General features: G+C 40.1%; 1 protein-coding gene and 1 long non-coding RNA gene across 3 annotated transcripts; one reads left to right on the top strand and one right to left on the bottom strand.

Moving 5' to 3' along the window:
* Positions 1 to 951: 951 nt before the first annotated feature.
* Positions 952 to 21,887, bottom strand: LOC148222450 (uncharacterized). 2 transcript variants are annotated; one of them, XR_015805939.1, is made up of 4 exons: positions 21,239 to 21,887; positions 18,426 to 18,474; positions 7,525 to 12,514; positions 952 to 6,719 (listed from the first exon to the last, which is right to left on the bottom strand). It is a non-coding gene; the product is annotated as an uncharacterized LOC148222450 (long non-coding RNA). The 2 variants fall into 2 exon arrangements; XR_015805940.1 differs by having other exon boundaries at positions 9,598 to 12,514; positions 21,239 to 21,884.
* Positions 12,346 to 14,844, top strand: TRH (thyrotropin releasing hormone). Its single transcript, XM_014874258.2, has 2 exons — positions 12,346 to 12,541; positions 13,372 to 14,844. The coding sequence occupies exons 1-2, from the start codon at positions 12,346 to 12,348 to the stop codon at positions 13,947 to 13,949; spliced, it is 774 nt and encodes a 257-aa protein (XP_014729744.2). The 3' UTR covers positions 13,950 to 14,844.
* Positions 21,888 to 22,016: the final 129 nt, after the last annotated feature.

The following is a 22,016-nucleotide window of genomic DNA, read 5'->3' as shown; positions in this document are numbered from 1 at the left end:
GGTGCCATAATGAGTTTCTCTCTTTGTGACATTGAATGCTAAACTATCGGTTCTCATACACCGGGAGAGAAAAAACGTTTTCATGTTTTCCTGTAAGTAAAAACTGCCAGGTTTGCCATCTTTCTGAGGATGCATACAGAAAAGGAAGGCTGTGGAGAAGACAAAACAGGTTCAAGCAGTGAGCAGTGCACTCAGCTGCATTTCTCAGACTCACTGCTTTCAGGCTTCTCAAGGGAAGTACAAAGCCCATGTACACTCCCCCAGCTCAATTTACTGATAAGAATATTTGTGAGAACAAAATAGGAGGTTCTTACAAGAAGGAGGCCAGCATACAGAGAGCACTTCAGGAGAAATGCTGGAAGGAAGGACAGCAATAATAATGAGGTTGAAAATTTTAAAGACTAAACTCCAAAGGATCTGGAGACCACAGCAGTAATCCAACTAGAAAGAGCTGAATGATAATACAGCTACCATGAAATGGTTCTGCATTTGAAAAAACTATTTCTTTTGTTACAGTTTACAGAGAGTAAGAGACCATTTGTGAGAGCAATCAGAATCCAGCCCTGCCCTTACTCATCAGCCTGTACTTGTTGTCATGAATGCTCACAGCAGACACAAAAATGTTTTAAGTGTTTTGGTCAGGGATACATAATTTCACCAGCTTTCTTCAAGTCCTTCCACTTCCAACAAAATAAAAATATTAAAAATAAAAATGAAAATGTAAATATGCCTTGAGCTTCATGACGCTGCAGCTTTCCTGAGCAAGCATCTCATTTTCTGTAATGAAATGAATATATACGTACTTGCAGTACATGATTTACAATATTAAAGCAATCATTTACTCTAAGTGCTATGTAATGCAGACATAGTTTAAGATGCTTTATGACATCAAAGCAGAAAGTACACAAAGAAATAGTGAACACAGAACATTAATTATCTGTATAGCCCAAACCATATAGACATTTGTTTTATTGCTTTGCTTTACAAAAATCACAAAAATTTGTCATGTTCCATACAAGAAGCTTTTCCTCTCACAGATTTGGTCAGATGTTAAAAATGTAACTTAGAAGATTTTTCTGGTCTCATAAACATGACTTGCCAACAAAGAAGTCTGTTCTACATGAGGTACTACTGGATCAATAGGTAAAAGGCTGAAAGGAAATGTAGCCCACCAAAGAATAGACACATTTTGCTGGAACAATGTGTTGTCATTAGGTATAATTTGGCAAATGGCTGTGTGATCTCCAAAGCCTCAGCTGATCATATTCCCTTGAGTGCATTAATAATTTTGGGGGAAAGTGCATTAACTATGCCTTGCTTTATTGTACTGCTGAAGTGGAGAGTGGGTGTGAGAAAACAAACAAGTTTGTAATCTCTGCTTGCCTTGCAAATGAATTCTTAATCACTTTGGCTCTTATTTCGATACAAGATCTAACTTTTTGATAATTATGAGAGCAACTTGGCAGCTCCCCTTTTGTGGCTGAGATAAGTAGCAAGTCCAAGAGGCTTTCAATTCCTAATACTAATACACGTAGTTTATTCAGGTCTTTCTAAAGAGGCAGATAACACCACGCCCACCCTTGACAAAATAAACAAAGACCAACACCACAATTTCTTGCCATCCTAGAATTACTTGCACTGAGAAACAAGTGTTACTACATCAGGATGAAAGCCGACTATCATTTCAGTCTTTGCCATGGGAATGCCTAGCTCTGTGCCAAATTCTGACCTTTCTTGATCCATCTGATCAGTATGCTCAATTAAATTACCTGGGGATGAGCAGCCCTATAATTCATGCAAGCAAGAATTTGGAGCAGTGTGGACAGGAAGAAAGAGGAATGAGAGTGTCTTTTCAGTGATTATGTGCAATTATGGTTAACAGTGATGCAGATGACACTGGTCTAACACCAGCTGCCCCAGTTCCACTCTCAGTACCTCCAGCTGTGCAACTGTGCTCCAACCCTTGCATCATCAATTCATTCTAAAACTAGTGAGTTCTTTGAATGAAGAAAAAAATCAGAACATTATCACCAACTGCTGCTTAATTTCAGGGTCACTGACTATTTTAGTTTTCTCCCCAGTCCTTCTGCTCCCCTAAAGGCAGTTTGTTCCCTGTGACAGATGCCCAAAGGAAAAATGCTCCCCTGCTGAAGACCCCTGGTAGAAGCACACATGTCACCTGGCCAAACAACTCAAATTTCCTTCTTTGCTCTTCAGTAGCTAAATTAGGAAGTTAGAGTGTTCTTGTTTTCAAGTCTCATATGAGATGTGAGATTTAATTTAAAGACACCTTGTTCAGTCAGAAGCACCTAAATGGTCATTGATTGTTTTTCTTTAGTTGGATATGTAAGTCTTTTTAAAAACACAAACTGTTTGTTATTTGTGCTCTGTTCACATTGCTAGACAGGCTACAGGGTTTGTGTTGACATTACTGGAATAAGAAAAATACAAGTTTGAACAAGTCAAGCCTAAACTCTTACACTCCTGAGCACCAAGAGAATTGCAATAAAATTGAGACAAAGTTGTTCAGGCACAGTCACATTAATTAAAAACATCTGCAAGGACCCTGGAGAAAACACATCTGGTTGGAAAATTTCCACCATCATTTGGATGCTGAAAATTCAATAACACAAGGACAGTGTTACTTTATACCAGTTAAAGGTAATAGGATGGCTATAGCTTCCCTTTGGCTCACTGGGCTCTGAACAGCACTGTACCTGTTGTTGTTGCAGGTACAACCCTCTGAGCAGTGTTAAGCAAACTTCCCTGTCTGACCCTCCAGGAGCCACTCTGGCATTCACACCTGCACCTCCTGAGCTGGGACCAAAGCCCCTTGGCAGCTGCTTCCCCCTCACACACAGTCAGAGCAGGTTTCCTTACCTGGCTTAGACATGAATGTATTTTCTGAAGTCGATAAACATTAAATGAGCAAAGACCTTTTAGCAACCTCTGGTGATATCAAGTAAGATGACACAATATCACTCATTTAACGTAATCTTTACACTTGGGTTCCTAGGAGATAGCACTTAAATTCTGCTACAATGACAAACTTACTCTACATCTCTACAATTTCAAGGCTTGAAGTTGATTCACAAGCTATAGTAGGGCTCTGCTTCTGCTCTCACAGCCAGAAAAAGAGGACAGTACCTGGTACCTAGAGGCTGCCACTATTCCATTCGTTGTCAGATTTTCAAAGGACCAAAGTGACCAAGATAACAACTACTTGAGCAAATCTGGCTACTTCCTTTGTGTTTAAATGGGAAAATAACCCTTTGAAAATGTCACTACTTAACTGCAAATTCATTGTAATTACATTGTTTTTAATTTTTTGTGTTGTCAATTTGTCAGGAAGCTGAGAACTCTGAACAGCAGAAGTTAGTGGTGACGTCTACTTGCTCCATAGGAAAAACCCCAACCAACTATAAATAACAATTTTTACTTTTCTTGTCATGATTTGTGACTTTTAAAGCATATAATGCTTTAAAGCATCAAAGCTCACTGTATTGTATTACTATAGCTTATTTGTGGACAGGGAACACATAACTCAGATATTTAAGGGTCCACCTAATTTCAATTACCAACCATGAAAAGTCTGACTCCGATTTTAACTACAGTTGGATTTCTGCCTCAATGAGTCACTGACAATCACAGAGAAATTCAGTGGAAGAGACAGAAATAAAATCAGCTCAGTTCTCAGACTCCATTCTAGCCAAATAAGCATGTAGTCTCCCAGCCTGGTGCTTATAAAAATACAACATACATGGTGTAGTTGGCATCTGCAAACCATTCTCCAGCTACTTTTAAATGTATTTTTGTTCATGTTCAGGCTTAGCTGAAAACACCCAGGGGAAGAGAATTACACAAAACCTGAGAGGCATAAAGACTTTGTGCCTCACAGTCTTTTCAACAGAAACAGGTGTTAAATGACTCAAGGAACTTTTACTCCAGTGCTACATGTTCATTCACTCAGCTTCCTTTGCGATGCACAGAGCCCACCAGCTGGACTGATGTGAAGAGAAATCCACGAGAAGATCACAGAAGCTATTTCTAAATATCAATACTACTCCTGGTCTCAGCAGATACCTCACTGACTACATACATGCCTTTATTGTCCCATAAAGAACAATGTCTTGTATTTGTCCGATAATTACAATCCGTGCCCCCAAAAAGGCATCTGAATCCCTACTGATTCTCATTTTATGCTTGTAAACAAACCCATTAAGTACCCGTGGAAGAGTCTATTGTTATTACAATGATTATGAAAGTTATAAAGGTACAAATTAGATAAAGGCCATTGTCATTATGTAGCTCATAGTAGAATATGAAACTTGAACAACTGGTCGTGGAGACCTTCTTCCTCCACCTCCAAGTCTCTCACTTGCACATCAAGCTTCATCTTAATGACTGTGCACTATGGGCAGGGGAGCAGTTCTATAGTGAGTACTCTGTGAACTTCCCTCATATTAACCAGGTAATTCACACAACTCGACAAGAAAGGACTCCCAACCTACTGTGCTCTGCACAAGGCAACATGGCAGCATATCAGATCTCTGGTGGCTTCTGATTAGTCAAGTACAGGCAGTAGCACTTCCCAGTTGACTTGTAGCCACACCTCTGGTACCACCAATCCATACCTTTGCTACAGTGAAGGCCTGGATTCTCAGTAAGAGCTTCCAGTTTCACTTGTATCATTAGTAATGGTTGCAAGTAACAAGAATAAATATTCCAGTAGCCACATGCTCTGCAGACACCGTGGGACTAATGGACAATACCAGAGACAGTAAACTGTATTATTACTATTTGCTAAGACCTTCCTATAAATGGCCTGTGCTAGAAACAAACAGCAAAACCTGCACATGTCTCCATCCTGCTCATAATGGCAAGTGACCAGCTTTCTTATAAGCCTTTTCTTACACAAGGGAAGAAATCTGTGCCGGGACAAAAAGACTGTCTTCTTTCTTTCACATTCTTTTGCAACACTGCAGCAAAGCTCATGAATCAACTGTAAGCTGGCCCTGATTAACTTGATGCTGATTTACAGCTACCCAAACTGCTGAAATATTCTATTTATGGCCAACACAACTGACATGATTATTCCACCCTCTCACTTCATCATTTCATGCACCTGCAGGTGCATGTGTAGATGTATGATAGGTGTAGGTGGACATGTAGGTGCATACATAGACACCTGGATGTCATTCTAACTCTCTTTCAGATTTTACTTCACCCTAGTACTTATCACAAAAGGATTCTGATCCTCACTGTTTCTGTGCTTACAGGACTCTTAAAATCCGTAGCTGAAAGATAAAATGTCTAATCTTACTGCAGGTCAGCAAATTTAAGCCCTCACAAAATGAGTAGACCAAATAACTGTTGGTAACTATTAAGAAAAATAAAAGTACTAGAAAAAAAGACAAGAACAGCTCATTAGTAAAATCCAGCACAACACACATTCATCATCACAGGCACACAGGAACACCTGAGGAGAAGGAGCAATATCTGAATTGTTACCTATTTAAATCAGATCAGCTGACATGACTGGTACCAGAGGTTAACTTTGTTAGTTAAACTAGATTCCTGTTCAAAATTCCACTCTGCATCTGATTCCAGGATACTCCTCCAGTAGAAGTGCTGTTCTTGGGGGTTGTGTGTAGGTAGGCACAAACACATGTGCCTTGCTGAGGTGGTCCTGCCACAGGCCCATTTCCCTTTCTTAGCAGATCACCATAAACAAGTTAAGGGTAAATCACACTTGTGCTGCTTCCTTTAAGCCAGGCCTGAGGTCACTTTACAGAATAATATATACAAATGAACAGCTTTCTTTTACAACTGAAAGCAACAATAAGATACACACTTCTTTAATTTTAAAAGCTGCTATAGAAATATCTAAATTTTGAGAGGTCGATATTCTGCAGTCAGGCACAAGGGACAGTTCTGGAACTTTTCATTCTGCTTTTACATCCTCTTCTTACTTGTGCTCTCCAATTCCCATTGGGCATGCACCATGTGTGTCAAGCCTTCAGGAGCTTTCAAGCCTTGTACCTGACAACTGAACCAGCCAGGACTGGCAGGCAGACTATCCAAATATGCTCTGAGCTGATGGCTCTTAGTGAACTGGACAGTAGTGCTGGCTGCAAGCTGAGCATTGTGGACTTCAAAACCCAAACCAGCACTTTCAAACACCTGGTGCCAAACACTATATCTCTTTGCAACTCTACCTCAAAAATTTCTGCCTCTTCATACCCAGTTATGGCTTCTCTGTCATAATTAGTATGTGTGAGTGAGTGTAAGGGACAGGCACAGAGCAAACACATAAAACCATGTCACTTCTTTAATTTCTACAGAAATAGTGATCTTCTATTAACAACCATCCAACTGATTTTGCCATTTACTTGACAGTGTGAACCAGAACTACTTCTGAAAAGTAAGATGAATGTTTTCTATCATCCCAAATCAAATTTCCCCAAATCTATTCTTGCTACATGATGAAACTTGCCCCAGTTCAAACATAGTATTTTGGCAAGGTGAACTGAGCTGTAAATTTGCTTCATCTGATGGCTAAATCCCTGTTGGAAGTGAACAAGATCTTGAGTTCTGTCATTAGCTGCTGTTAAAAAACAATAGGCTGGGCAGCTGGAGGTTTTTTGGTGCTTGGAAGCATAGAGTCATGCTTGTTTCATTTAGTGACATCATTTGGTTTGAAAGATCCCGGACTGTGCCTGAAACAAGAAAAAGGGTACAGAAATATTCTTTCTGACAATGGCCAATTTCTTCCCAAATCACAGGTTTCTCTTGACTAGAAAACTATAGAAATGACCCTGCATAAACATTGTGGATAATTACAAAATAAAGAACCACTACAATGAGTCTATTGAGATCCTTAATTCCAAACTGCCACCATCCCAGAAGGAACAAACTGTGAGTTAGTCTGACTCTTAAGTATACAATTAAGCCTGTCAAGTTTTGGCTCCATAATATGCTGTTTAATATTGAAAAATCTGTCAGTAAACCAGCATGTGGCATTAATGTCATAATGCTTTGGGTTTGCTTCCTCATGGAACAATAAAACTATTTAGCCAAGACAAGCAACATGTTATTTATACACCTTTTGGCAACAGTTTTAATGTTATGTGGGATACTGCCCTTTCCTTCTAATATAATACTTCCCTTTTTGGATTGAAATTGATGAGGGGAGCTGTGTACATGTTCTATGTGGAATTTACTCAGTAATTCTATTAACAGCTTCCTCACAAAGAAATAAATGTTCTCAATCTCCTTCAATACTCATCCTACTCATTATTTAAAACAGGAGGCCTAATCTCTCCATATATTAAGTTTCCTCAAAGGGTTTTCTATTAATTTCAATGAATTAAAAAAATTAAGCTTCAACACTTTTCTGTTTGCAAAACTATGAAACTCTGGGGCTTATAGTCAGAGCAGGTTTTGCTATTTTGGAATTTTTGAGAAGGAGTTGTCAACTGAAGGTTACACAGCCTTCAAAAGGGATCCTTTACACGTCCTTACCATGTCCAGGTCATGCTTCAAGTGCCATTCAGCATCAGCCAGCAGAGCTTCTAATAATTTCACCAGATTCTCCAGGCCAATTCCTTCACCTGGCTCTAACTAAAGCTTGCACCTAAAAGGCCTCAGAGCTCACATCACAAACAAGTGTTTACCACTACAGACTCTTACACTAGGCAACAACACAAGTACCATGGTGGAGGCTCGGTGCTGGAAGAAACAGAACAGGGTAGAGGAGTTACCTTCATTTTCCTTCCTAGATTTTATATTCACAGCTAAGGAAAATGAATGGGAAAGCTGTCTTCATTATTCCTCAAGGGTTTTGGTTTTGTGACGACTTGCAGCAAAACCAGCTGGGCTGTGATAAGCTGTTCTGCTGCCCACAGTGAAGCCCCCCTGGTTGGGTATGTCTACACAAAGGGATCATTTTTGCTAACACTGGTGGTGACCACAGTAGGCTGCATTTCAAAAACCTCCTTCACGTGTCATTACATCCACTCTGTACTATCTAGGTCCATTTATTTAGCAAATAAATTTTGGGGACTAGCAGTTAGAAGTTGCTTGGACCCCTGCCTCCTGTAATGATTAATATTTAACACCAGGTTTGTAGATTAGGTATAATATCTTCTATTGTAGTGACATCTATTTCCATGAAAAGCTGACAGTTCTGGGGGATCACAAGCCCTTTTTTAGTCCTAAGAGGAGAGAAACTTTCAGATATGAATGCATTTCCTCAGGCCTAAGAAAGGTTTGTACTCCCGAAGGCTTGCCTCCCTTGTAAAACTATACTGTGGATCTAATAATAAATCATCTAAACATCATTGTGGCTGTACACACTCTGGCATTCTGATGTCATTAAAATCAAAATGAAGAAAAGCTGGAATTATACCTCTCACAAAAATACAATACATCCTCCTTCAGGGCCAACTATTTACCTGTTCTTATGCAGGAAGGATCATGTTAAGAAGATCACATGGAAAGAGAGAGTTGTCCATCTATTACTGATACCCATCTCCCTAATTTTCTGCCTGAGTAGTTCAATCAAGAACAGTCTGGGAGGAGTGATATAAATAAACTGTGCTTTTACATTTTCCAGAGAAAACAAAAGAGTTGATTTGCCTCTCATTTCTGTTAGCAAACAAGTCATTCCTAATTCACAGCACTTTAAAAAGAGGAAGTTGAGACAGAACAGCTTAGATTTGCAGTCACTGCACATTGCAAGAAATATAATTCAGGAAATATCCAAGAGGATGAAGTTATTTAAAAAGATGAGAAGATCAAAATTACAGTCTTAGGGACAGTGTACAGTTAATAAAAATTAATGGGATGCCTTAAGTAGTCAGTGGAGGCATTTCTCTCACTCTTGCTCACAGAAATAATGTCATGAAGGTAACCTTTTAAATAAGAAATGTGTGTCTTGTGAGGTTCTACCAGAAACCAAACCTGTTTTCAATAAAGGAATGCTAAGTGAACAGCTTCTGGTCTCCCTTCCTAACTCTAACACTACGAATCTGTGACAAAGGGCAAATCACATAAAATTCAGCATCTCCTAGTGTAACTGGTAACAAGTGCAATGAGCCATTAATTCCAAACAGGAGTATTTATTATTCCTATAGGTAAAGAAAAGAAGTTCCATAACAACGTCTGTATTTCAGGATTCCTGGAGGGATGACCATACTAAAAATAAGTGATGCACTTCAGTTACTTATCTCTGACAGTGACAAGAGCAAGGCAGTCAAAGATGTAAAAATTAAAAAATCTGCCAAGGAGAACTTTCTGCCTGACTTCACGATGTCATGGCTGACTAACTGCACAAAACGTGTCTATATTCTTTAAAACAAGATGAGACTAGGGTTAGCAGCAGATTTTCTCATTATTCACCTTTGAGATCTTCTTAGGGACCAACAGTGTGCCCAGTGACAGCCCCAATGCTAAGGCCCCATTGCTATGAAACCAACACTGAGCTGGACAAGTGCTCAGCACAAGTGGAGGCACCAGGCTCCTGGTGATGCATGGTTAGTGACTGCAGCCAGCAACACAAGCAATATGCAAGCTGGAGAGGAGAGCAACACAGACCTCAGTCCTCACAGATCACATGTATGGGTCTGACTCTGGTTTTGGAGGAGTTGTCTGCCTCCCAGTTTCTTCATTTAGAAGTCCATTGAGAAGCTGGGGTGCCCCTGAGAATGTTTAAAAGAAAATTCAGGAACTTCCTCAATGGAGCTGATACAAAAGATCGAGTAATTTGATGCACCTGTGATAAAATACAGCTGGGAGCCAAACCTTGTGCTGACACAAGCTCTGTGCAAGTCTGGGGTGTCAATATATTTGTGACAAGACAAGAAAATATAGCTTGGAACACTCTGGAGTTTGAGAAAACAAACTCTCCCTCCTACCCATGAATTCACCTCAGTGCCGTGAGTAATTGTGCAGTGATGGGGAGGAAAGAACATTTACAATTATAAAATAAACCTCCAGAAAGCTTTTAAATAGAAAAATCACCTGTGGGGAAAATGAAACTGAAAAAAATGTAGCTGGAAAAAAGAACTCTAAAAGGAAGGATATCATATTAAAAACAGACAGTTTTCTAGCTGTGAAATAGAGAAAGGACATTTTTCATGAAAAAACCCCGACTCTTTGAGGTGCCTAATTTTAACTTTCTTCCTTTAAATAAAGCATTTAAACTCACTTACTAAATGAGTCCAAAATAAGATAAAATAAGTCTGAGCAAAGAGGCAAAGCTGGCCAGACTGGAAGTCCTGGGCATTGCACTGTGAATATAATTTTGCACCTGCTGAGGAGCTTTGCATGGGGGTGCAATTGTAACACATGACTTCACCCATGTTCTCTAAAGGTAAGCTCAAAAGTGTCAAGAAGCAGATTTTAATGAGAATGAAACTAGGCAGTTTCCCATTTCATCAATGCCCACGTTCATTTATAGGGCAATACAGTAATTGTTTAAACTCAGGTGGCATACCTGAGAGACCTTAAGGAGTTACTACACCTAGGAAATGCCAAGCAATTGTGCCTCCTGTATGAGCAGTGCTGTGTGGAGCAATATCTTAAGTAGATAGATGGGTTAAAGACAGGGAGTCTTATTTCCAGTTACAATAGTATAATGCTTTTTAAAGCACATAGCAGCAACATAAACATGTTTAAATATTTAATGCTATGCACCCCATAGTCTAAAATACTCTTTGTGGAAGCCTATGCAAAAAAAAAAAAAAATGGAACTGTGAGCCAGAAACTGTATAGTGTCATTCAGAACAAGAACCCATGGTATACACTTATTTAAATTCATCACATTTCTGCTGTTGTCTTTCTTCCCTAGCCTAATTAATTACCTACCTCTGCTTTTACTCCAAAACACTTGCTTAATAGAGGACAAACAAGCCTGGTTTTGTTAAGCAAAGAAAACCTCCTTTTCTTTATGCTGAGTTACATAAAATTCAACATTTCTTTAGAAAATGGGAAAATAACAATTTCTGGGAGTCAAGCATGGATATATGGAGGCCAGCAGATAACTGTGTGAATGTTAAAATGCATTCAAAATGCAGCTGAGAGCAGTAAAAAAAAAAAAAAAAGAACAACAAACCCCACATCATATCCCCTAAATTACCTCAGAGCTGTTTGCATAAAGGGTCCAGTCGCAGTACAGTATAAGTACAGAGACGTGAGTCATGCAGAGAGCACACGGCAACGCTTCTGTTGGACACTCCGTGTGCCTGCAGCAGCAAAAGGGCAACTCTGAAGCTCAAGTGCACAAACAGCTTTAAGGACTTGGCAGATGCAGCAAGGAAAAATCTGAAGCTACAAATCAGGTAATTTATCAAATAATTTCCTTTTTAGCAGATTCTATCTTTCTGTCTAAAGATTGCTCTGAGTCAAATTGCCTATGTGATATTCTTATGGCTGTTACTCAAGGATTTAATCAGAACTGATAAAAACCTGCCAATAAGGAAGGTAACGAACTCATTTTCTATTTGGAAAATCTGTAGGACTTCATCAAACTGTGCATTTCTTTTACATTCTGAAGATATAATTAAGGTAAATGACTGCTATAGTAGTATTAAAGATGTATTCCATTCTACTGAAAGAACTCTGCTTACTGTAAAATAAATCCCTAAACATGTTAGGAATTCAGTGCTAGCTAGAAGAAATAGAAAACACCTGGTATCTGGGCAAGAGGTAATAGAGGATACTTACATAGAGGATAATTATTATTATGTCTCTGAAAAAAATATAAGGTACTTCCCTCATTTCTTTCCATGCAAGAAATCTTCTTGCCCCACAGAGCATAGCTGTCCTCTTAGACTGACAAACACCCAGGCACATGGCTATGTGAAATGCATACAAAAAGACAGCAAAAACCTAGTGGATTATTTAGGTTTGGCTTTAACTGAAGGTGGAATGGAAGTGCTGCTAATCTCAGTACCATTTTAAAATGAATGCTTAGCAAAGGAAATTGCCTGGTGGAGATAGCAGGTATAGATGTCTGTACCCTGTGTGTACAGAGTTCAAGGGGGAAATTATGTTTGCCTCTTAGCAGAAGACAGAGTAAAATCACTGTTTTGGAGAATCACCTGTGCCTCAGGAGGTTCATATCATATTTATTCTGCCAGAAAAATGAACAACTACCTGGTTTTAATTATGAAGCATTTAGATGCTTTGGAGGATAAAAAACAACCCGAGTGGTCAGTAACAGAAATGAGGAAAGACCCTAAGAGACTTCAATTGCTGCTGTTATTGCTAGGTTTGCTTGCTCCATCCTCCCCCCCTTGTTGTTCTCTGTCCAATGGAAGTTACAGGAATCCCTGTCCCACGATGCCATCTATCCAGCTGCCACTGCTACTCCTCTGTTTGACCTTGTGTGGTGTTTGCTTCAACGTGGGACATCTCCTTCCAGACGAGAGTGAGAACATGGGAAAAAGTCCCCTGGATGACATCCTTCAGAGATCTGAAAGCCTCATTCTTCAGTCTGTCCTCAAGAAAGCTGAAAAGGAAGAAGAGATTAATAAAGGTATATATATATATATATATATATATCACTGGGGACACCCATTTGGTGATGGCATAGCACTTGGCTGAGATCATTAGATCCAAGCACTGAAACTGAGGGGAGGGGGAGGATAAGAGGGCTGCTGCAATTCACTGACAAACAGTTCTTCACAGATGCTTTCTTCTCTAAGGTCTCTTTGCTCAGGAAAGGCTATACTATCACTAAGCAGCTGCTGCATAATAAAAACAGAAAACCTGCTTGTCCGGCGGGTACTTCCCTAGGGAAGCTCTAAGAGGATCCATGAAGGACATTCTGCAGTGGTGGAACCTGTACCTAATGTAAATTCGAGGTGAGGGTGCTGCCATTCACCTACTGCCTCAATCCACTGGTTCCTACCCTCCAACACAGGTGGGCTTTTTCCATGGCTGGGAATGCTAGAGGCTGCTCCAATGTCTGCACCTCCCACCTTGTAGATGCTCTGCTAGCAATAGTCACAGCAGTGGAAGATCAGACTCAGGGATTGCAAAAAACAGCACAGAGGTGCCTGCAGGCAAACAGAAGCACAGGGCCCTTCCAGCATAAAAGACAAGCTGGCGTCAAGTGCCCGCAGGAAAAGTCATCCTCCCTCTTCACACCAATTCTAAGAATTGGTTGTTTTGATCCAAGACCTAAAATATTAAAAAGAGCTTAAGAATGAGTAAGAGATACTAACAGTGTTATAGACTGGTAGCTGGAAATACTGACTTGACTTTCAGAGAGCAACAGATTATGATCCTGCTCCACAAATTCCCATTTCAACTTCCTTAGGGAGGATTTGGGGTCTTATTAATTTTATTCTTTTCCTTGGACAGAATCAAATGCCCCTCTGTTACAATGGCTTTCCAAAAGACAACACTCTGAGAAAAAGCACCTAAGTAATCTGGAGAAGAGACAACATCCTGGAAAAAGAGATGTTGAGGAAGAGACATCTTACAGAGACATTCAGAAGAGACAGCATCCAGGAAAAAGAGAGATGGAAGATGAACGTGATGTTTATCTGGAGCTGAAAAGACAACAGCCTTCTGGCAGAAAGTCACTGTTGGATCAGTTTGCTAACAGCCCTAGGGCACAGCTAACCTACATGAACAAGTTATCCAAAAGAGAACATCCAGGCAGAAGATATCTGATGTACAAGCACCAGCGTCCTAGCAAAAGAGGCTGGAATTATGAGGTAGACCTATACGGTGAGAAACTCCAGGATCCTGGAAAAAGGCACTGGAATTCTGACAGCTCAGATTACATAGGCCCCTGCAACTTTCAGAAGTCATTCACCTGTCACAAAGGCAGCTTGTTGCTTGATTTAGTAGAATATGCTAGCAGAGACAGGGTAGAAGAAAAGCGTCAGCATCCCGGAAAGAGATCAGCATGGGAAGGTGAAACAGAGGAATGAAAAAATAATTGTGTAGCACTTGCATTTGGTGAAGTAAACTGCCAGATAACCAAAATATTCTGTTCACTCCTTTTTGGCTTCCTGTTGCTGACCTCTGCATCTATCTTTCAGTGTGTTAATGTTCCCATCCAAGTTAATGGCTTTGTCACACACTTAAAGCAAAGGAACTAAAGGACCTATCTGAATGGAACAGACAAGTACTGAGAATCTTCAATTCTCTGACTAGGCAGAGTGCTTATTTTCTTAGGAGCCCAGACCCCAGAATAATCCAAATATGTCCTCCTAAATGACTAAAATAGGTTCTTAAATTTGTGTTCTGATGCTACTGACGTAGAATAATTATATGTTTTCCTCTCACATCAGTGAAATCAGTAAATAGTGAGGGAGAAAAATGAACATATGCCCAATTGTTTGAAAATTAAATAGAGCAGGATTTCAGTTCTAAATGATAACATTCTGGACACCTGAGTCCTTGTACACTACAATCTGTCCGGACAGTAAGCACTACAGAGAGACAGGAACAGTTTTAAATGGAACAAAATAAATGAGTGACTTCATAGTCACTCATGACTTGGAACTGGCACAGGAAAACCCTTTTCACCTAAGAGGCTACAGAGTGCAAATGGTTACTGCATCCCTGAACATCTCAAGCACACATTGTGACCCCTCTGACTGTGTACAGCCCACACTAGAACTCCCTCCCTAGTGTGTCCACACTTCAGTCATGCCTCTTGAAATCATGCCTTCTCCTCAGACATTTAATAATAAAGCCAGAAGAGATCCTTTCCTTCCAGTGAGAATTTCTCTCCTCTCAAAGGAATGCTTTTACTTTCTGTGGCCAGACTTCCAAAAGTGTTTATTTGATATGAATTAGTCAATAAACTTGAATAGTCAACTCTGGTGTCCTTTTTGGTTGTGCAAATACACTGCAATAGCGTGAAGAACATAGAACCAACTCGAGCTAAATAAAATAACATAAAAGAGTCTTTTTCTATGTACAATCTCCTTGCATGCTGGTGGTCAGCATATGCTTGTACTTAAAACTGTTTCACTGCTGAAGTGGAAGAATGATAGACTCCCTTTTAAAATCTTCCACCTGTATGACACACAAAATTATGCATCTGGGCTACACTCACATTAGTCTTGTCACCCATTTCACAGAAAACTTGATGAGAAGCTGATTTCCTCTTTGTGGGTCTAAACAATAGATGTACTGATTTTTGCAATTGCTATGCAGTTACTGAGCACACTGGGTTACTCATATCACTTCTTGCATTCAAAGATGTTACAGCACAACAGTGTTTTGCTAGAATGTTATTTTTATGAACAAATGAGTATATTTTCCATCAACATTCATCCTCAATACCATCAAGACACAGTTACAGAAGTCAGCTTTGCAGAAGTCAGTTTAGCTACCCTGAAGGAAAATAATTATTCACCTCACAAGTTTCACTGAAGTTAGATTCTCACAGGCTGATCAACACTTAACATGGTCTATCAAACAATTTCTAACTTTGGAGGTAATATGCTGTTCAGTATGTGACAATGGACAGATATCTTCTATTGACAAGGAATTTCTAATAAAAAAATGCTGAAGAAATCTTTAGAGAAGATAGGTGAGGACATTCCATATACTTCAACTTCCTTCAGCATACTTTCTATATATGATGCTTTTTAAAATATTTCATTTGAATTTTATCAGGAAAAAAACAATTTCTCTGAAGAATACCATTTCTGGCAGTGAATGAATGCTTCTTAAATCTTGGGGAACACTACTTCCTACGAAATCTTCAAAATAAGTGAAAAACACTTAAAAGTGAAAAGAAAAAATATCAACTGAGTAAACATAGGTGACATCAAGGATTACATATTTCAAAAGTTCTTTTTTTCTTTTTAAATCACTCCAGTATTTCAAATTGTCCAGATTCTTGTTTTGACCAAAAGGACATTTGCTCCCAGCATCTGCATGAAAATTTAATCTCTATTTATTAATTTCTTCCTATTATCTGCAGTGTTGCCAACATACTAACAGGCAAGTACAATCCTTCTACAGATATCATTCTCAGAGCATTGACTGCCACTGGGGATGTCATACTTTTGTGACTACGAAGCACACACAAGCACACGTTCGAAGTTAAGTATTTGTCAGATTTATCTACACCTTAAAAGCTTTGGAGTTTGGCTCTGGAGTTTGGCTAAGGAACTAAGCAGAAAACAGCCATATATATAATATAATGCTATACTTCTTTGAATAGTGAATATAGTGCAATCTCTTAGCAATATGAACAACATAAGTACATTTATATTTTGTAGTTATAAGGTAAGAGTTAGTTAATTGCACATCTCTTTCATCATCTTATTTTTATTGTAAACCTTCCCCTGACTGTCACTTTTTATTACAACTTAAGAGAATTAATAGCTGTGCAAACACCCTCAAGTAACTAGCTTTGCTCTGTCACCCACACTGTGAGTGTGCAGAACCAGGCCTTGCAGTTGCACAGTTCCCTGAGGAAGTGCACTATCTGTCTGACAGACAGGCTGGGGCTCTTCAGGAATGAGAACATACCAGCAGCAGACTTGGTCCAAAGGTCGTGGAAGTCAGTAGAAAAATCTTCTCTGCAGAATCTGAATTAAATCCACAGAGCAAAGCTTGCAATGGCCCTAATGTGGCAGCACAGTCATGCAAAATCTTATTTCCAGCTTTAACTGAGACTAAAACAACCTTGCACAGATTGAATTCTTTGTTCATTCCACTTCAGTTTCATACATCTGGGTATTACCAGTTACTGAGACACAAGGGAGCTTGATTCCTAAAGCACAGATTTGATAAGTATCTTCAAAATGAGCTTTGTTTTTAATGGGAGGAGAAAGTTCATGTGAATCAGCTGCACAATTAACATTTCCTGCAACTATTTTCAACACCTCTCACCATTACCGTTCTATGCCCCCTCCCACACACTTACAAGCCTTGACCTCTTTGCTGACCAACTGTCATTAGCATGGGTGAGTGTTTCTTCCAGGGGACATGTGGCCCAAACAAACACCTTTATTACTACTTATAATGGCTCATTAGTTGAAGAAAGTTTGAAAACAACATCATCACCACAGCTGAAGTAGAGTCACGGCTTCCCTGGTAACTCACTCAGTTAACATTAAAGGGTCAGCTGCAACTTTAAAGCATTGGTCAGGTCAGGACATTGTTATAAATAAAAATATGATTGAAAGAAGTCAAGTGGAGAATGCAAGACGGATGAGACTGTGTGAGGTCTAGATTGTACAGAGACATGACACAAAAAATATAATGACAGGGCAATTCTTTTGATTCTAGGAAATGGGTATGTGGACTATCAGCATTGGAGTGCAGAAGCCTCTCTTCCCCTTCTGATAAGAGCATGAACTCCACCACTCCCTGCAGAGTAATGAGGAAAGGTTGGACAGAGACCTCCAATAAATCCAGATGGGAAACTCCTCGAGAAAAATGAGTCAATGTACCCGCCTTAAGATTACTTTTAGACCTGTGTGAAGACATTTGTGCTTTGTTTCCTTGATGAAACCAATACAGCTTAAAAATACTAACAAAGAAACCAAGGAAAGGACATTTGTCAGGTACCAGGCAATTCACCTTATCGGCTTCCACGAGATGGAAAGAGCACTGGCTGAAGGAGTGTTACTAGATCATAAATTGCATTGGTATGCTAGAGCAGGACACCCATTCTGATAGAGATGAGGCACATCAGATAGCAATCCACTGGAATGAGCCCAGCCAAAAGGTGAAACCAGCTCTCGAATTTATTTCAGACACCGTGGTTTGAACTGACAGCCAGTGATCCAGATAAGACAGCAGTATGTCACAGAAGGCTTGACTGAAATAATACCTTCCTCTCTTTCAGCTAACATTTCCTCACTTTCTTCTGGTTCACATGCATTGGAAAGAGGAGGAATCTGGTCTTAATAATTTGCACAAATACTCCTACAAAATGGAATGCAATCAAACAAGGATCCAACATGCCATAGATAGCTCATTGCCATCTTCTCTCTGTAATGGATGTAACGAATCTGATGCAGCTTAGACAATTTAATGGGTGACTAGTATAGGGAAAACATTAGATTATCACTCAGAAAACCAGGGAAAATGATCTGAAGAGTCTGCCTGAAATATGATGGCTGATTTAAAGTAATTTTCACAGAGAAGCATATGCTTCCACCATAAATTCCCTCTTGATTTTGAAGCTGATACTGTATGGGGTGTCTGAAGAAACTTTGTGAAAAAAAGAAGAGGAAGAGGAGAAAAGACAAGAGAAATGAAAAATACAGTATGAATTTATGAAATATTCTCTGAGCCAAAGCAGTCAAGACAAAAAGCAATCTCTTTGAACAAGCAAGAAGTGGTGTTGAAAAAGAGAGCAACAACAGCCTTACCAAAAAATCATAAATCATTCCCTGTCAAATACCAACTGGTGGGGGTATTCTACTTACTGCTTTTAGACATGCTGTCTTCAAGAAGGGGATTGGTTGCTGCACAAGTCTGTAGACAAAAGAGAAGATGAGAGGCTAGAAGAGACAGCACCCAAATGGGATGTACTTGACACTTGAAATGAGCCCTGAAGGAATCCAGGCATTGTGGTATATGGCTTTTACAGTTAAACCCTTAAATTAAATGTAAATGCAAAGGAATTCTGAGTCTTCCCATCTCTCCTCTTTGTAATGCATCTAGTTTATCTAAGTGCTGCCACTCCACCACACTCAGGACCAATATGACAGATTTTTCAGCAGTGTTAAGGGACCAAACAAACTTGAGATGATGACTGGCTTGCAGGTACCAAAGCAGTTAAACAACAAATCAGATAAAAGGGGCTCAACAAGTAGTCAGCTGCTGCTCTAACAAACCATGAGGCTGTCAGTTTGGATTGACGAGACTGCAAACACAGTAAAAATCATGGGTTTGGCATGCAAATGTAGCTTTTATCCTGTCTACACAGACTAATTAAACAGATTTGTTATGTATCAAAATGTTTATTATAAGCAACTTGAGTGTATTGAATATATGAGCTTTGGTAAAATGAACAGCAACATGAAAATATTTTAGTTCTCTGAACGAAATGAAGAATGCAGGAAATTTTGGGTAGATCTACCTAAACAAACAAACAAAACCATCTTCTCTGATAACTTAAAATCAAAGATCATTAACGTTGTAAGATGAGTTTTGTGCTATCTATTTCAATGTCAGGAAATTAAAAAGGAATTTTTAAAAAATCTATCATGAAATTATAAAGTTGAATTTAGGCAAATTTAAAAAACAGCATTAAGCTAAATTAAATTACCATTTCGTTTAGGGAATATTTACAAAGACCATTCTGATTTTCCCAAGAACAGTCTGATTTTTCACTCTGCTTACACTCTGTTTACAGAGTCTATATTGAACTCAATGCTGTTAAATTTCAGATATTTTAAACCTTTTTTTCGGTATGCTTGTGAAAAACATTGCACTTGAATACCCTGAGAAGTAGACAGGCATCATTTGCATTTACTTCTCCTGTGCTGAGGTCAGATTCCATTATTAAAATTCCAAATAAGGTGAAGAACACAGGTGACCCCAGCTGGAACGTATTTCTGATTGAGCTGTGCCACAGCTACAGGGCCAACTGTGTCCCCCTTCTCAGCCGTATTCCCACTGAAATTTCTCCTCATGGACATCAGTAGCAATGACCAATTTAACAACAGACCAGGTCCTAAAATTCACAGTTAAGAATTATTACGACTCACAGACATATTTTACCACTTATTTTCTTACTGCTTGCAAAGGACTTTGATTGTGGCAGAGGAGGAGCTACCTAATAAATGCAGGGTTTTGTTGGCTGAGCTTTTATATTCGAGCGGCAGGAGGGGGCAATACAGGTCTGACTTCTGTGCTAGTGCTTGCCTGTATTCATTCCCTGTGAGCCATTACTGATACAAATGCAGTCCCCAAGAACACTTGTAGAACTGCAGTAAGGTTTAATTTGCCCACAAATACCTCTTCCTATTGCAACTAACTGGATGAAGATAAATTAATTTTTGAAGCACTGTAAACTGAATTTAGACTGACCTAGGTATTTTCACTTTGTGAACGCTTCCTCTACAAGGAAGTGAGATGAGCCTGACCAAATAATAGCAGCCAAAGTCTCCTCATTTACACCAGCACAAAACTAGATCATGCTCAATGTCTGCTAAGGGACACAGCTCAAATTTCCCTTTGAGAGCAAACTGGTACCATTCCACACATCACTGCATCTGGCATAACTTTGTAGTATCAGTTCTCTAATTGTCTCTGAGATAGTCTCAGTAAGTCTAATACTCTCATAAAGACCCAAATCATACTGAGCAGGTGCAGTTACTTCATGGGGAATGAGTTCCTCAGGAAGGGCTTAAAGACTACTTATATTCATAAAGAGGCAAACAAGAGCCATTTTTCTTTAAAATTTTTGAATGAAATTTCTTTCTTCAAGAGTGATTGACACTACATGGTGTTTTATCAGTACTTGAAAAAGATTCATTCGGTGAGATGTGTTCTCATATCTGTGGTCAAATGTAGAACATGCAAAGGAGTGCAATTAACTGAAGATACAGTCAAATATTTGATTTCCTGTGCACACCCCAGTATGTCATCATCCTCCTCACAACTCACTGCAGGCAGTCCTCACTGCATAGTTTGTATCCCAACAGGAAGCTACCAGACTTCAATTGTAGTATTTACCACTTTAACTAGCCTCTAGAACTTTATTTTCGAAAAACAGCAGTTACTAAAGCTGTGGAGAGACAGGGTTGAGGAAATAGCTTGCTGTTTTGTACAACCTCGCTTTTCCTTACACACCTGATTCTTATTACCTGGGAACGGCAAGAGAGGATGGACTGCCCGGGTCAACAAGGCTCACAGGCAGGAGAAAAACCTTTACAGCAAATACCTGTGAAATGCACGGCCGAGGCCCCCGCAGGCTGCTCTCAGACGTGCTTGTTGTGCCATCTAGTGACTGCCACGTCTTCCATCCTTCACCCACCCCTTTTTCTGCCCGTTCCCGGCACGATCGTGACAAATCACTCACATGAAACAGGAACCAGAAAACTGAAATACCAACAGAAACCTTCCCAAGAGCTCTGCACCTGGATGTTGCAGTTCTTCTAGAGACACGTGTATCGCTGTAGCGCTTTTTCACTATTCAGGGAGTTATAACTCACTGGCCTCAACAGAGGACAAAAGGGGCAAGGAACAACAAAGGAAGCTGATGCCAGCTGGTGGCACAGGTATGGCTCACCGCCAGGAAGCTGCCCGGCTCCATCAAGCCCAGGAAGATGACACCACAGCAGGTGAATCCTCTAAGATACTGAGCCTCCGGCTGGTTCCTCAGGCTGGTTCTCTTCCTCCCCACCCCATCACGATCCGTGCTGAAAAGGTTTCAAAGGACTTAATCTGGAGGGTAGAAGAGCAGGGCATGATGAGTGAAAGTCCACCTTTAATGATCAGGGCTCATGTGTAAATAGCACTGCCATGTAAGAAAACCTCTGCCTCCAAGAGCTTGTAATTCTAACACGCGAAGCCGAAGCGTAGGTCACACACTCCTATTATTTCCATTTGATTTGGGAGTGTGTGAGAGAAGTAAGATTTTGATTTTGAGAGCATGTGAGACTGCTGCCAGCTGAGACTAAACAAAAGCTGGCATCAGCTGTCACCGGCTGTTCCGGTTTGCAATTTTGGGACACTTCCTTTAGAAAGACGGTAGGAAAGGAAAGGGAACGTTGAGCATGTTGATATTGGCAACGGTGGTCCTCCTGAGTGTGCTCAGCGGTCAGGATACACAGCACAGGCCCACCAGTGCTATGGGAACGGATCCAGGGCAGCGGGGCAGGAAGGGGAGACAGCGGGTGGGCTCCCCACAGCGCCGTCCCGTCCGGGAGAAACTCAGTCAGCGCACCCTAACGGGCCCGTTACCGGCTCCTACTGGAAGGCGGCTGGACACAGCGAGCGGTCCTGGTCTCAGGAGAGACAACGACCCCGCTCCCAACCTCCCTCGACAGCTCTGCCCTGGGCAGCCT

Source organism: Sturnus vulgaris, chromosome 11, assembly GCF_052056855.1.
Source record: "Sturnus vulgaris isolate bStuVul1 chromosome 11, bStuVul1.hap1, whole genome shotgun sequence".
NCBI classification, from domain to species: domain Eukaryota; kingdom Metazoa; phylum Chordata; class Aves; order Passeriformes; family Sturnidae; genus Sturnus; species Sturnus vulgaris.
Note: the sequence above shows the minus strand (reverse complement) of the source record. Positions and strands in the feature narration are given on the sequence as shown.

Coding starts and splice junctions, on each gene's coding strand:
- TRH (XM_014874258.2), top strand. CDS start 12,346: ATGCCATCTATCCAGCTGCCACTGCTACTCCTCTGTTTGACCTTGTGT. Junction 12,542..13,371: donor GGAAGAAGAGATTAATAAAG/GTATATATATAT, acceptor TTCCTTGGACAG/AATCAAATGCCCCTCTGTTA.